This window comes from Hesperophylax consimilis, chromosome 3 (genome assembly GCF_061612785.1).
Source record: "Hesperophylax consimilis isolate HC1 chromosome 3, BYU_Hcon_1.0, whole genome shotgun sequence".
NCBI lineage: Eukaryota > Metazoa > Arthropoda > Insecta > Trichoptera > Limnephilidae > Hesperophylax > Hesperophylax consimilis.
This window is the reverse complement of record NC_142838.1, coordinates 32,747,170-32,760,464: the sequence shown is the minus strand read 5'-3', so window position 1 is coordinate 32,760,464 and position 13,295 is coordinate 32,747,170. Positions and strand designations below refer to the sequence as shown.

At 35.8% G+C, this 13,295-nt stretch overlaps 2 protein-coding genes across 7 annotated transcripts in view; both read right to left on the bottom strand.

Annotated features, from left to right (window-relative positions):
• stj (voltage-dependent calcium channel subunit straightjacket) overlaps positions 1-3,595 on the bottom strand; it is a 52,926-nt gene extending 49,331 nt beyond the window's left edge. For all 6 annotated transcript variants that reach the window (XM_089650423.1, XM_089650427.1, XM_089650432.1 and 3 more), the window contains exons 1-3: positions 3,400-3,595; positions 861-942; positions 19-397 (exon numbers count right to left, since the gene is read on the bottom strand). In XM_089650423.1, the coding sequence (XP_089506549.1) occupies positions 19-397; positions 861-942; positions 3,400-3,506 (568 nt within the window). In that variant the 5' untranslated portion in view covers positions 3,507-3,595. The remainder of the gene's footprint in view (positions 1-18; positions 398-860; positions 943-3,399) is intronic.
• A 1,364-nt stretch (positions 3,596-4,959) lies between these two features.
• The window catches only part of LOC149425305 (voltage-dependent calcium channel subunit alpha-2/delta-3-like), a 30,134-nt gene continuing 21,798 nt past the window's right edge, over positions 4,960-13,295 (bottom strand). Inside the window, exons 20-24 of the mRNA XM_089651071.1 lie at positions 12,369-12,486; positions 11,290-11,432; positions 10,596-10,672; positions 9,681-9,891; positions 4,960-6,626 (exon numbers count right to left, since the gene is read on the bottom strand). Coding sequence (XP_089507197.1) covers positions 6,456-6,626; positions 9,681-9,891; positions 10,596-10,672; positions 11,290-11,432; positions 12,369-12,486 — 720 coding nt within the window. The 3' untranslated portion in view covers positions 4,960-6,455. The remainder of the gene's footprint in view (positions 6,627-9,680; positions 9,892-10,595; positions 10,673-11,289; positions 11,433-12,368; positions 12,487-13,295) is intronic.

The following is a 13,295-nucleotide window of genomic DNA, read 5'->3' as shown; positions in this document are numbered from 1 at the left end:
ACATAAACAACTGCCTACCTCTTTCATACACATTGGTCGGCACATGCACACTGCTGAAGGTTGTGTTGACGGGAATATTGCTGAAGTGTGGATTGGGCGTTAGCACCATCTCCCGGATGGGTGGCGGGCCTCCGTTCTCATCGTCGCCCGCCGGAGCATACGAGGGGGTGGTGGGGGTGCCCGGCGGCTCGATCCTCTTACTGTTGTAGAACTCAAAGGAGGGGGGTACCGTAGCGGTGGGGTCACGCAGCTGGAGTGTCACGGCCATGTTCTCGGCGGCGTCCATCAACCGTCTCACGGCGCTGATCTTCAGATCCATCATGTTGCTGATGTCAGCGGCCATCTGCTCCACAATCTTCTTGCCATCACGCACTTCTATCTGGGCCGTCTCAAAGCTCTGAAATAGTACATGGTCAGATATTAGAAACTAAAGGAGAATTTTTTTTGTGACACCTCACAAGAGCGCCCTTGTCCGTAGAGTGCACAGACAGGGGAACTAAATCAGCGGCTGGGCAACATAGTTGATTTATTATTGTGGGCCTTAAAGAGGCCCGGATTAAATGAAAGAGTAAAGACAAAAGCCGGTAGCTAGAAGGAAAGACATTGAATATGGCAAAGGGTTCAATACCTACACTAAGAGTACTAGTGTGTCGTAGAAATCTGTCTGAAACGTAGTAGAAATGAACTTATGTAATGGGTGATATCATTTCAAATCGGTATGATTGCACTTCCGGGAATTAGTTAATCCAATTCTTTCAAACCGGTATGATTGCACTTCCCATACAAATAACTAAACAATTCACCATACAAATAACTAAATGAAGTACCTACACATAATAGAAAACTATATATATACATACATCCTGGACCTCCTTTCTTCTAGTAATATAGTCTGCGAAGTGCCACAAATCTGCTCCCAACTTCTCTGCCCAGGCGTGCACGCTGTCAAATATAAAACAATGAGTGGAAATATTATCATAAACATGACAAATCTGATTAACTAACCCACATTTTCAATTTAAAAAAAAAAAATGTTCACTCTAAGGCGTGCTGGTGTGCGGCCGCACAACTGTTAATAATTGTCTGCACACATGATTTAACTTCCGCACACAACTTGAAGAATCTTCCATATGAAGGAACATTATAGGAAAAGAAAATAGTCTTTGGGTGTGCGACTACTGTTAAGAACTGTCCGCACACATGTTTTCATACGTTACGCCTGCATATATGCGTATTTGCGCACTAGCCTCTTTCTTCCTTTCATATTCTGCACAAATAAGTTGATAGGCCACATATTTATAATAAATACAGATATTTTTAGCTATTAACTCTTGACAGGCCAAGATGCCAAACAAAACGTTTGTAACCAAGTGGGTTTTCCGACGACTTCATGATTTTTCTGTCTTATGGGCTTTTAAAGTATAGAAATCCCAATTATTCACTCAATTATTAATAATAACTTATGTATTTGCGCAGAAATATGTAAATTACTAAAATATTATGTCAAGTATTTAAGCTAATATAAGGAGGATAGTAATTTTGGGTACTACCTACTCCCCCACTTGGCTGCTGGATAGTTAACTGTTTGTTTCTAGTGTTCATTAATGTTAAAAGCGGGTAATCTTTTTGATACTGGTGACTGGTCTAGAATCGTTCAATTTCAAACACAAAACTGGTTTTTATTTATTTTGTAAATAATTTTATAAAGAAGCAAAAAAGTTAATCAATCGAAACTGTCACAGATAATCTATAATACCTACTGTAATTTTTAAAAGTCGTTTCCTTTATGCGTTCATACATTTCTATTGAAAAATATTTATTTTAGTAGTTTACATTTATATTTTTCATTGAGTAATTTATTTTTTTATTTGTTTATTTACTCAAGCGAAACGATAGGAAAACCTTCAATTTATCTAATGCATATTTTTTGGTATTAATAATGTACACCAATTCGTTATAAAGATTTATCAAAATAGTAATTTGGCATTAAGTAATGTTTTATTCACATTGATAAAAAATAAAAATGATTCAGTTTCAGTCTGTATCTGATGTCAGAATGTTACTACTTCTGATCTACTAGCTTTTTATTTGAGTTTTAATTGTTATAATGTTGTTGTGATTAAATAATAAATGTTATATAATAATAAAAAAATCTTATAATGTTGTTGAAATCTTAAAATCTGACGGTTAGTATAGGTTAGGTTAGTAAATGCTAGGTTAGGTTAGGTTGGGTTAGGTTAGGTTAGTATAGGTTTGATTAGGTTGGGTTTGGTTATGTTGGGTTTTCTTAGTATTTGTTAGGTAAGGTTAGAACAGGTAAGGATAGGTTTTGTTAGGCTAGGTTGTTTACATACAAACATATTTAAAACTGTGAAACTGAAAAAAAAAATTGCCTTAAGAAGAAGCTTCAAGCCAAAAATGTGTATATTCTTGGTATACCTTATATTGTAGGTAATAAGCATTAAAATCGCTTGACAAACGGAGTCTAGAAACGTTCGATTTCAAGCACAAAACTGGTTTTTATTTATTTTGTAAATAATTTTATAAGAAAGCAAAAAATTTAATCAAGTGAAACTGTTAAAGATAATCTTAGCTATAATATTGTATTTTTTTAAAGTGGTTTCCTTTACGCGTTCATACATTTCTATTGAAAAAATGTTTTTTTTAGTAGTTTACATTTATATTTTTTATTGTGTCATTTATTTTTTTATTTGTATTCTACTCAAGCAAAACGATAGTAAAACCTTCAATTTATCTAAAGCATATTTTTTGGTATACATAATGTACACCAATTCGTTATAAAGATTAATCAAAATAGTGATTAAGCATTAAGCTACGCTTTAATACCCTAATTTTATTTCCAGTGTTCCGCCAAAATAGTGCCTACCTAATATACATGAATTAAATGGTCCAATGTTTATTCTAGCCAACCTTCTATAATACCAACATATGAATATATCATACACTTGACAGAAATTATTGGAAAAGGTTGTCATTCCATACAATTTTCATTTTACTTAAGAATGTTAAAATCAAAAAATTGCCAAATGCAGATTGGTGGCTTTTATATGAAGGCGAATCAAAGGGATTTATTTAAAAAAAACGTAAAGTGTGGCCAACGATCTTACCTAAATACGAAAAATACACAAGTTTATTACCTACCTAGATATTTTTTTAACTATTTAATGGGCATAAAACAATAATATAGGACTGATCAATTATTGAAACAGATCTTTATGAAATATTATAAAGAAATAATGTCAACCATTGTCATACTGCTGTACGTTTAATATCGCTACCCTTGTGGTAATATAGTACAAGTTTATATCAATCCGGGTGAATAACAAATAACATGGTGTAACGTCACCAAAAAAAAATCATTTTGAATAGATAACTCACAGGCCAAATCTGATCGTTTCCTCTTCATTGTTGTAGGTTGTATACGAGGGAGGAAGGAGAATGAATATTATAAGGGAAAATAAGAAACTGTATAATCCCCTTTCCATATTCCTCTCTAAATCACCACTATTACGACATTGCTCAGTTGAATATTAGTACTCCGTGGAATGAGTGGCAGAAAGTTTACGAGACAAAATGTCAGATTGGGGCTGGTAATGGGGTGATTGCGCCGCATATTCACGCAGGCTGGTGCGCATGCGCAAAGCTTTACGTGTTCACACTGTACGGACACGTAAACGTAGGTGGGTACTTTCCGCTTCACATTTCTTACTATCGATCGCGGCGCGCCGCTTTTGAATAGTTGTATGATAACAGTGATCAAAACTTTCAGTTTCGCAGTTTGTTTTTGTTCGACTTTTATCATACAAAACTTAAATTTGAATTTGACGCCAAAATTCCCAACCAAACTGAAAATATTGTTTTTAATCAGAAGATATAGCAAATATCTAGAACGGGTACGAGCTTCTTTATTTATTTTTGTTTTAAATTATAAAATATAGGCTTTTAAAGAATTATTTACTGTTGAGGAATTTCCATAATATGTGCTTAGTAAAACTGCGGCAGTTCGGTTAATATTTTTCCAAATTTCGTTCATATAAATATTATGCCGTTGATATAATTCAAATAGTGGGATTTTTATTTAGGGATATTTTCCCTAAAAAGTGCTTATAGTGTGTATAAATTTCACAAGAATCGCAACTACTCGTAGCCAGGACTGTAAAGACTGTTATTTTTTGGGGAATCTTGTGAGGTTGCTTAGTGGGAAAAGGAGATTAAGGAGAGAAAGGTAGGAAGAAGGTACCTCACTATTCAGATCTAGTCACTAAACACAGTTATAGCCATCTTGCAAAGTTTCGCTTCTGAATGATGGTTTTTCACTTTGTCACAAAGGCTTATGTCTATTCTCATAAGGGTGAGTTAAATAGATAAGCTTGTGTATCAAGTGGAACAGCTGCCCAGCGTTTTTCATACAAATAATAATTATATTTGGATGATTTGTATATCGCCATTTTTGTGCAAAATCACCTCAAAGGGGGGTTAACAAAACTTAAATTTACAAATCAAAATACCCAAATAAACAGAAAAATTATTTTTTTAATCCAAAAGTATAGCAACTATTTAGTACGAATATGTGCTACTTTATTATACATTATTTATTATTGTTTTAAATCATAAAATATAGACCATTATTATGATAAAGACCGCATAGCCGTTCCTCTTAAAAGTAGTAGGTACTATTCATTTATTTTAGACTTGACTTTGGTGTCGTACCCTGGATTATGAGTGACGTCTTATTATGAAGTCCATGGAAATCTAAAGTGAGTAATGAAATAAATAATAAACAGTGAATAAGAGCATTTATTTATCCTAATATACATAATAGACACAGTTAGATAAAACAGTAAAAAAATCATTTATGAAGATTTAAGAACAAATATAATATTGCTTTAGTTACATTTAGTTTATTTTTTATTAAAAACCAAAACTTTACATATTTTAAAATATTATTTGCTAATGTGAGCCTCACTGGATGTTTTGCCCCCCACATTATGTGCTCCAACAGGATAACTTTATTTTAACCCCCCGACAGCGCACCTCTGGGTCACCTGAATTCCTGCGCAATGTGTCTGGCAGGCACTAGTTTGAAAATGGCCGTTCTTACCTATATTACTCTCACCTATCTTACTATTACCTATATTAATTTCAGATCTACAAAGTAATCGCTGATCTTTAATGGGATGTATACTAAGAGAATAAATTAATTTTGATGAAATAAACTATATTATGGTGAAAAAAAAAATCTTATTTTGAAACGGGCAAAAACGAAATCATTTTCAAACATTAAAATTAGATAAAATAAACGTATGTTATTAGGCGCTTGAATGTTACTAGAACCATCTTCAATCAGAACCAGACAGCTTATGTTCATTAGAATTGATAACCTTAATAGATTGAGTACCTTAATACGAGACAATACCCTAAAATATAGCCAGAATCTTCACGACTCAAGTGAAGCAGCTGTGCACAATAATATGCGACGCGCATACTTGCGATATGGACAGACCTGCGATTGAATTTGCCCTATCAAATCTCTAAAAGAAAGTGGAAAACATGACGTAAGAACGCTTTATAAAATTTTCAAACCGTTTTACATGAAATATTTTAAAGAAAAGGGCCTTTTTTAATTAATCTTAAATATAAATAACTTGCATCCGTTGGGATCCTTCTAGAAACCTTTGAGATTTTAGTAATGCGTTCATCATAAATGATTGAAATATGTGCGCTGAGCAAACCCGCGATATTAGAGACTTGTGTCGCCTTAAAAATAAAAAGAAATCGCGTGCAAGAACACAGTCGTCACGTACTACTCTCCAATTTATCAGAATAGATGAGAAACTGCGTAGGGTGATTCAATGCGCCTTCCTAAAGACAGTAAAGTACTGAGAAGGGCGGGAATTGACGCCGCTCTGGTGGGGAGGGGGTAAGAAAAGATTCCGAGATGTGCCTGTCAGATCAGGTGCACCAGACGGAGGGTTAATTACTATTATTAATTTCTATTTCACATTGGATAAATGATATACCAATATATTTTGTTAAAAAACTAAACTTTTTAATGCCACCCAATTTTTAATATACAAAGCTTTACTTAAATTATAAAGAGTATGGCTGAAGGTAACAGCCATAAATAAAGAAGAAACGTTGCATTTTGCCCACAGCCGAGCGCTCTGTCTTACATATACCCGACATCTCTATCCCATTTGAATTTCGTAAACACAGTTTTGTATTGGACATTGAAGCCCCGATTTGGCAAATATTTGTGTCACGAAAAACGTGCACAAGGTATTCTTTGTGTTCTTTATTTTATGGCAAAAGTTAACAGTATTTACAAAAGCTTTAAACCGGCAGGGGCGTCGCAGTGAAGCGCGCAATGTATGCGGTGCACACTTCACATGGATAATCGAATTCAGGGTGGTTTTTTTTATTTATTAATCGCATTAAATGTGAACTGAAAACAGCGCAGTTATACTTAAAACTAGTATTACATGAGGCGGTATTATTGGTTTCCGTTCACAAGCGGATTCAGCTTTCACTTTGCGCGCAGTCGCAGAAACTCCAAATTCGTAAGCTTCTTCATCTCCACATTGTTCTTCGTAAACATGGCTCTCCTGGAACAGAAATATTAAAATGTTATGCTCACGTTTTTTTACGCACGAGTTATTATTGAAAAGCCTCTCTATCCTCAACGTGTGACTGTTTGGTGCGGTTTATGGTCCGGCGGAGTCATTGGACCTTACTTTTTCGAAAATGAGGCTGGAGCAACAGTTACGGTGAATGGATCGCTATCAAGAGATGATTAATGATTTTTTATGGTCGGAATGGATGGTATTGATCTGGACAACGTTTACTTTCAACAAGACGGCGCTACGTGCCACACAAGTAACGAAAACATTGATCTTTTACTTATAGAAATATCTACATGTACCGTAAATAAATAAATAATTACTGAAGAAGAAGATAAACGAAACATGAAAAACTACAGGACATAGAAAAAATAAAAAGATTACGGTCATGACTAGAAAGACGTTAGTTAAGACGACTGTCCCCGTAAGACAAAAGAGCCTGGGTTCAATTCCTAGTTGTGACTTGTGACCGTTATCTTTTTATGTTTCTGTGTCTTGTACTGTTTCATGTTTCGTTTAGAATTGATGGTATTATCTTCTTCTTCAACAATATATTACATTGATAGTATAACCTTCAAAATAAATTAAAAGTTGTTCCTGAATATTCATCAGACTTTTAAAAAGTCAAGGAATCATATAAATAAAAATATTTTTTTTCATTTATATGATATGTTTTCATTTTCACCTGAAGCAATATTTATTTTATGTTCGCAGCAATGGCAATTCTTTGTTCCGTATCTAGGAACCAAGTTGACTCACTCCATTGTTTATATTGGAAGATTCCTTCCACATTCTCTTCAAAACTTATTCTTGGCACAACTGCTGCGTGCATCGGCATTCTCTCATTCGATTAATCTTATTTGTGGATACACTTCTTGTGCCGCTAGAGTTCAATTGGTAAGTATCACTTGGCAGATTCATAAATATCTAATTTTTCACAGACTTTACATATTTCACAAATCTTAAATCGTCCTCGTGAATGGTGTTTCCAGGGCACCATACGCCTCCGGATGGATTAATTTCACTTTCCATCAGCGCCATATTATGCCTGGTTTTCGACCCCTTCCCTTGCGAGTCGTTACTCTTCGCTTACATTAATGCGACAATGTTTCATAATATTCTTCATTTGTATGAAGCTGTTGCACAAAGGTTAACGGTAGCTGTGGCTTTTCTATCACAGCCGTGGAATCTTCTGGCGGATCCTGAGGCGAGAACGGTATTCCCGGTATATCCTCGGGCAGTAATGTGAGGGTGGTCTTCCAACCACTAGTTGCACTCTGTGTATTTTAATTTTATTAATTTTTTTGAAGCATCTGCTCAGAGGCCGACGGTAATTGCGTAACTTTCATCACATCCATGGATGCCTCTGGTATAATCTGCTGAGGCGAGAACGATGTCTGCTGTTTTTCCTCAGATGGTACTAGGTGGGGGAGCAACGGGATGCCACAAAGGTAAGCTGCCATCACTGCACCCATTTTCTGTGCAGCCTCGTCTTGTTAATTATGGAAGCGCCGTGTAGACTCTTGTGCACTCTTCTTGTTCATTTTGATTAAGTCAGAAGTGCCAAACAGATTCTTCTAGTAGGCGGTGGAAGCATCGTGCAGCCTCTTCTTGCCCACGATAGAATGACCGCTCTTGTCTCCGAAGCTCTTCCCCCAAGGGTCTAGCGATTTCCTCTATAAATTGTGAGTTATCGCTGTCTTCAAAATGACCACCCCTGGATGTAGGTGCTTTGTGGCCTTTCCAGAAGCGCAGTGATGGTGTACACTATTTTTCTCGGCTCTGTAAGTACCGAGTCTCTTCCTGTTGAATCCTCTTCTAATTGGCGTTGTAAACCCAAATTCTCCTCATGTAGTGCTCTAACTGTTTCCCAAGTTTTCGGGTGCCGGCACTAATCCTCTCCTTGAAGCGGCGCCATTTCAGGAGCGCAGTTACGGTGTCATATTTCTTAATTTTTGAAGAAAGATCCGGCTCGAAGGCCATAAATGTACTGGACACCTACGCCACTGACATTGACTGTAAAAGTCCGGTTTCCTCTCGGGGGTACCTTAAGGAAGGATTTGCAATTGAAACACAACTTCGCGATTGTTGTCGGACAACCGACTAATTGGGCCAGTTGTTTGCGTATTTATTGGGTTAAAATTCAACAGTTTCTACACGTGTTAATGTAGAGCAATTATTCTTATATCTAAACAGAAATATTATAATACGCTGATATTTAATTACTAAGGTTCCACAGTTTTGTCTTTCTTAATTCGTCAATTCATCCTTGAACTGGCGATATGACACGTGTACGGTGATTTAAAATCTTTTCAAGGTGACTCATCGTGCGAGATAAGCCTCAAAGGATTCGGCATCGTAAAATTTGTGATAACAGATAAATATTCATTTGCTTAATTATTTAGCACGTTATAATTAATTGAGCCTTATCATCATAAACCTAAACTATTCAGATAACTCTTCATATACAGGGTGTCCGGGGGAAAGTGCTCAAACTTCGGGAGGCGATTAAAGATTATGGTAGAAGTAAAAGAGACAAAAAACTTTTTTCGATATTCCGTTTTTTTTCTGATACAAAAATATTTTTTCATAGAAAAATATTATTTTGTCCATATATACAATTCAACTCTTGTACCTGAAAGATACCTTAAAACATTGAAATTTCTAAAAAAGTTACTAATCTTTTTTACTTAAAATTTTGTACATCTGTCCATCTTTGTATATCTCCCTAACAGTATACTAGTCACATGAAAACGGGTTCTTTCTACGACTCGTTCTAGAGTTCAATAGTTCGGCTGAAACGATTTGCTGACCTCCGTGTCTCTTCTCTCCTACAACACGGGTCTCTTTAAGACCAAGGTTCCTCCCTCTTTTCAAAAAGACTTTCCACACAAAGAAGACAAAGGCCCTGGGTGGAATTATATTCCTCGGTGCCATTTGTGTGAAGTTAACGTCAAAAAAAGTTCGATGATGTAAGATGACCTAGTTGTTTTATTGTACTCGCTTGACAATACCATGTTCAGCAACAGAATGACTCACATTAGGATGGTAGTTGACACACCCCTGCAGCGGCATCCTCGCTAGGGGCATCGAGCTGGCCTTGTCACAGGCCAGGCTCAGGTTGGTGTTCATGCTAGTGAGGCGCCGCGGGGCTGCGCGCAGAGGGGGAGTCAGCTCATCCTCCGGGCAGAGCGCGTCCACCACCACCAATACGAGGTTGGTACCCGGCACCGCCTGCACCACGTAGGGCCTGAGTATTGCAACAAATTACCTCGTCAAAATTTTAAGAGAACATTTATTTTTTTAAGTTTCTCTATTCGGTAAATGGGGATCTCAGGACAGTGGCAATTTTTTAAATCAATCAGCACTCAGCAATCAGTAAGATAGCTTTTTTTGTTTGTTTTTCGATATCGTGATTATAATACACCCATATCTCATAATTTGGCATGATATATGATGTTAAATTTAATTTGGGAGGCGGGTTTGATTACCGCCGCCTTGGGAACCATTTATTTGATAACAAGCACCTCTGTCAATCGTCACTCATGAACACACTGATCCCTAGATTGCTACCCAACCCTCATACATTTTACTCTTCCCAGAACTTCCTCTCCTTCCTTTCCTTAAAAAAGACTCTCCACACAACATCCCAAAAGACGAGAGAGCCCCTTAGGGAAATTATTTTCCTCAGGGCCTCATGTGCGGGGTTAATGTAAAAAAATACGTACATATATGAACAATGAATATATCATTCGTACTTTTCTGGTGAATTATAATTCAAATTTGACTTAATACCAGCACAGAAAGTATAATTGCAGTTTTGTCTTAATACCAGCACAGAAAGTATAATCTACCGATTTACAACGTAATTTTTTTCAATTCTTTCAATTTTTTTTTCAATTGCAATTAATTTGAATTAATTTACAAATACATATTTCAATTATTCTTTTTTACCGTTCACACCCATCTGCAGGATTTTTGTAAGGAGCCCGTTCCTTATCCGGATATTGCTGAAGTTGATATAGCCAAACCTGAAAACCGATAAATAAAATCGGGAATTATAGTGCAATACCTGTTTTTAAAAAATTATCAAATAACATTCACAAGACGAACCCTTTTTAAACCAACCGCGAGGAAAGGAAATACTGAATATTGTTGGATATCAAATATTTATTGTATGCTAGCTGTGCCTCGCCACGCGTTGCTGTAACTCACTCTGTCTATGCAGATAGATAAACAAAAGCGCGTGTTTCTTTTACGTTCAAAAGGCACTGTTCGAAAAAAAAATCATTTTTTTACCTGTCACATGTGACATCTATATAATATAGATAAATAAAAACACACGCGTATTTGAATGCAAAGTTGTGTCAAAATTTCAAAGCAATCGGTGAAAAACTTTCCGATATTTAATATTTTTAACAAACGAATATTTACATTTTTATTTATACAGAACATAGAAGATTATTCACAGCTCCAGACAATATAAAATGTCTATTCGATTTCATAATGATGTCGGGCAAATAATGATATCGGCATGGTAAAATTATTGTTTTGCAGATTTCGATTATTAAGACTGTGTCTCTGCCGGTAAATATATCTGCACATAGTGAACTATCCATAGAAAATAATTAATTGGTTGTTATTTTACCTCCTTGTCGCATGGGGCGGGTACAGTACGGTTGATGATTATTCTAGTATCCACATAAGTGACTTGCTGTTTATCGTTGCGCTTGAGATTTGGATCCAAAACATTGTCATCTGGATCGACTATATCGTAGTTCGGGTATATGTCTGGAAATGTTACATAGGTACACATAAGCATTTTTTATTATATTCGTGGGGTAATTACTACAACTAGGTAACTCTGAAGTCAAGCCAAGTAAATTCCTTAATAACCTCACTCATGTATGACTCAACACTGTGTTTGTGGTATATATGGGCGGATTTATCTGGATTTAATAAATTATTATAAGTAAATATTCCAGATAAAATTTTCCGAGAAAAAATAAATGCCGCTGACGGGAATTGAACCCGCACCTTCTGACTGCCGGTTTTTTCTCGGAAGATTTTTTCAATTTACTTATATTTGTGTTTCAAGCTAATAATTATTGCGTATAATAATTGGTTATCATTTGTGGTTTACACAAAACCTTGTCTTGTAAACATATGTTCACCTTTAATAATAAAATAATGGTTTGAATAACTAACTTGGAGTATTATAATAAATGGCATTGTGAATCCCTTCACAAATGAAATTGTGTTAATTGTCATCCTTCGGTCCAAAAACAGCAGTTAAAAACTGATAATTTATTACAAGAGCCCAGTTGCATCTCCACTTTTAAAGTATACATATAAATGTGTGTAATGTAATTTTTTTAAGTCTTTACAATTTGATATTATGTACAAAACAACAAAAATTAGTGACATGATTAGTTTATATACATATCATTGTGGATATATCGAATATCCACGTATACATTGTTTGGCTTATCATATCTTAAAACGTCTTCGAAACAATACAAATTCTCCAGTTTATACAGTCTTTGGATAGGCGAATCTACAAAATAAGTATGTATTTCTGGAAGTGGTTAGACGTGTAAACATTAATCGGGGCAATTTGGATATTGCTGAAAGTGACTGCCCCAATCGCGCCTTCACAAGCCGGCCCTGTAACTAGGTACATAATCGAAGGATGATTACGCAGGTTACTAACAAATACCTTCTTACCTTCCTCGTTGAATTCGGTATAACTGTAAGCATCGGAACTTAGGATTGAAGAATGTTGCCACATCCAGAATAATGACGATACGAGCCAGCCCCATAGTTGCTGTAGATATATAAAAGGCTGCAACCATAGACATATGAATATTAGTAGACCTGCCCTAAGTGATTAAAAGCGTATTATCCCCACTCCCCATACCGGTTCCATTGAGCCGGCTGGGCTCGCGTACGGCCTCAAGTGATATTTGAAAACGTGACGTCATCATTCTTGTGCGAACTATGGTCCAGGCATCATCGGTTCATTTTACGAAATAACACGGCAAAATGTTTACTTGTACTATGAAAATTGGTAAAAATAGATGCGAAAAAAGAGAATAAACCCAATTGTCGTATTACATTCCATATATAAGCATTATTTTATTTTATTTTAAGCATATTCACATCGTATAATATGAATCAGTTGTTACTATCACATCGAGAAACGTCTGGACGCGAAACACAAAGCTGGTTGGTTGCTGGGAAGTAAATTATGAACATTTATAAAAGTGTCTTAACTAAATACTCTGAACTAACTATGACTCTGAATATAGAAGCTGCCTTACTTTGCCGAATTTGGACTTCGCAAATTTGTTCATAACGTGGCGAGTAATTTGCGCTCCCATGTAAAAATGTCTATTCATTCAAAGCAGATTTTACTTTTAAGAAGTAAATGGTGATATTATAATGCGAGATGCCTATTTACTGTCAGATTGATTTATTGACGAATCACAGTCATCTTCACTCCCTTCGTTCTTCAACAGTTGATTTTACCCCTCGCCTTTATCTTCTCGTCTATTAATTCCTATGTCTGTGGCTGCAACACAAAAATATTTTCATTTGATAATCATGCGCCGCCAGCATAACATGTTGTGTATTCCAAAGTAATCCGAAAAG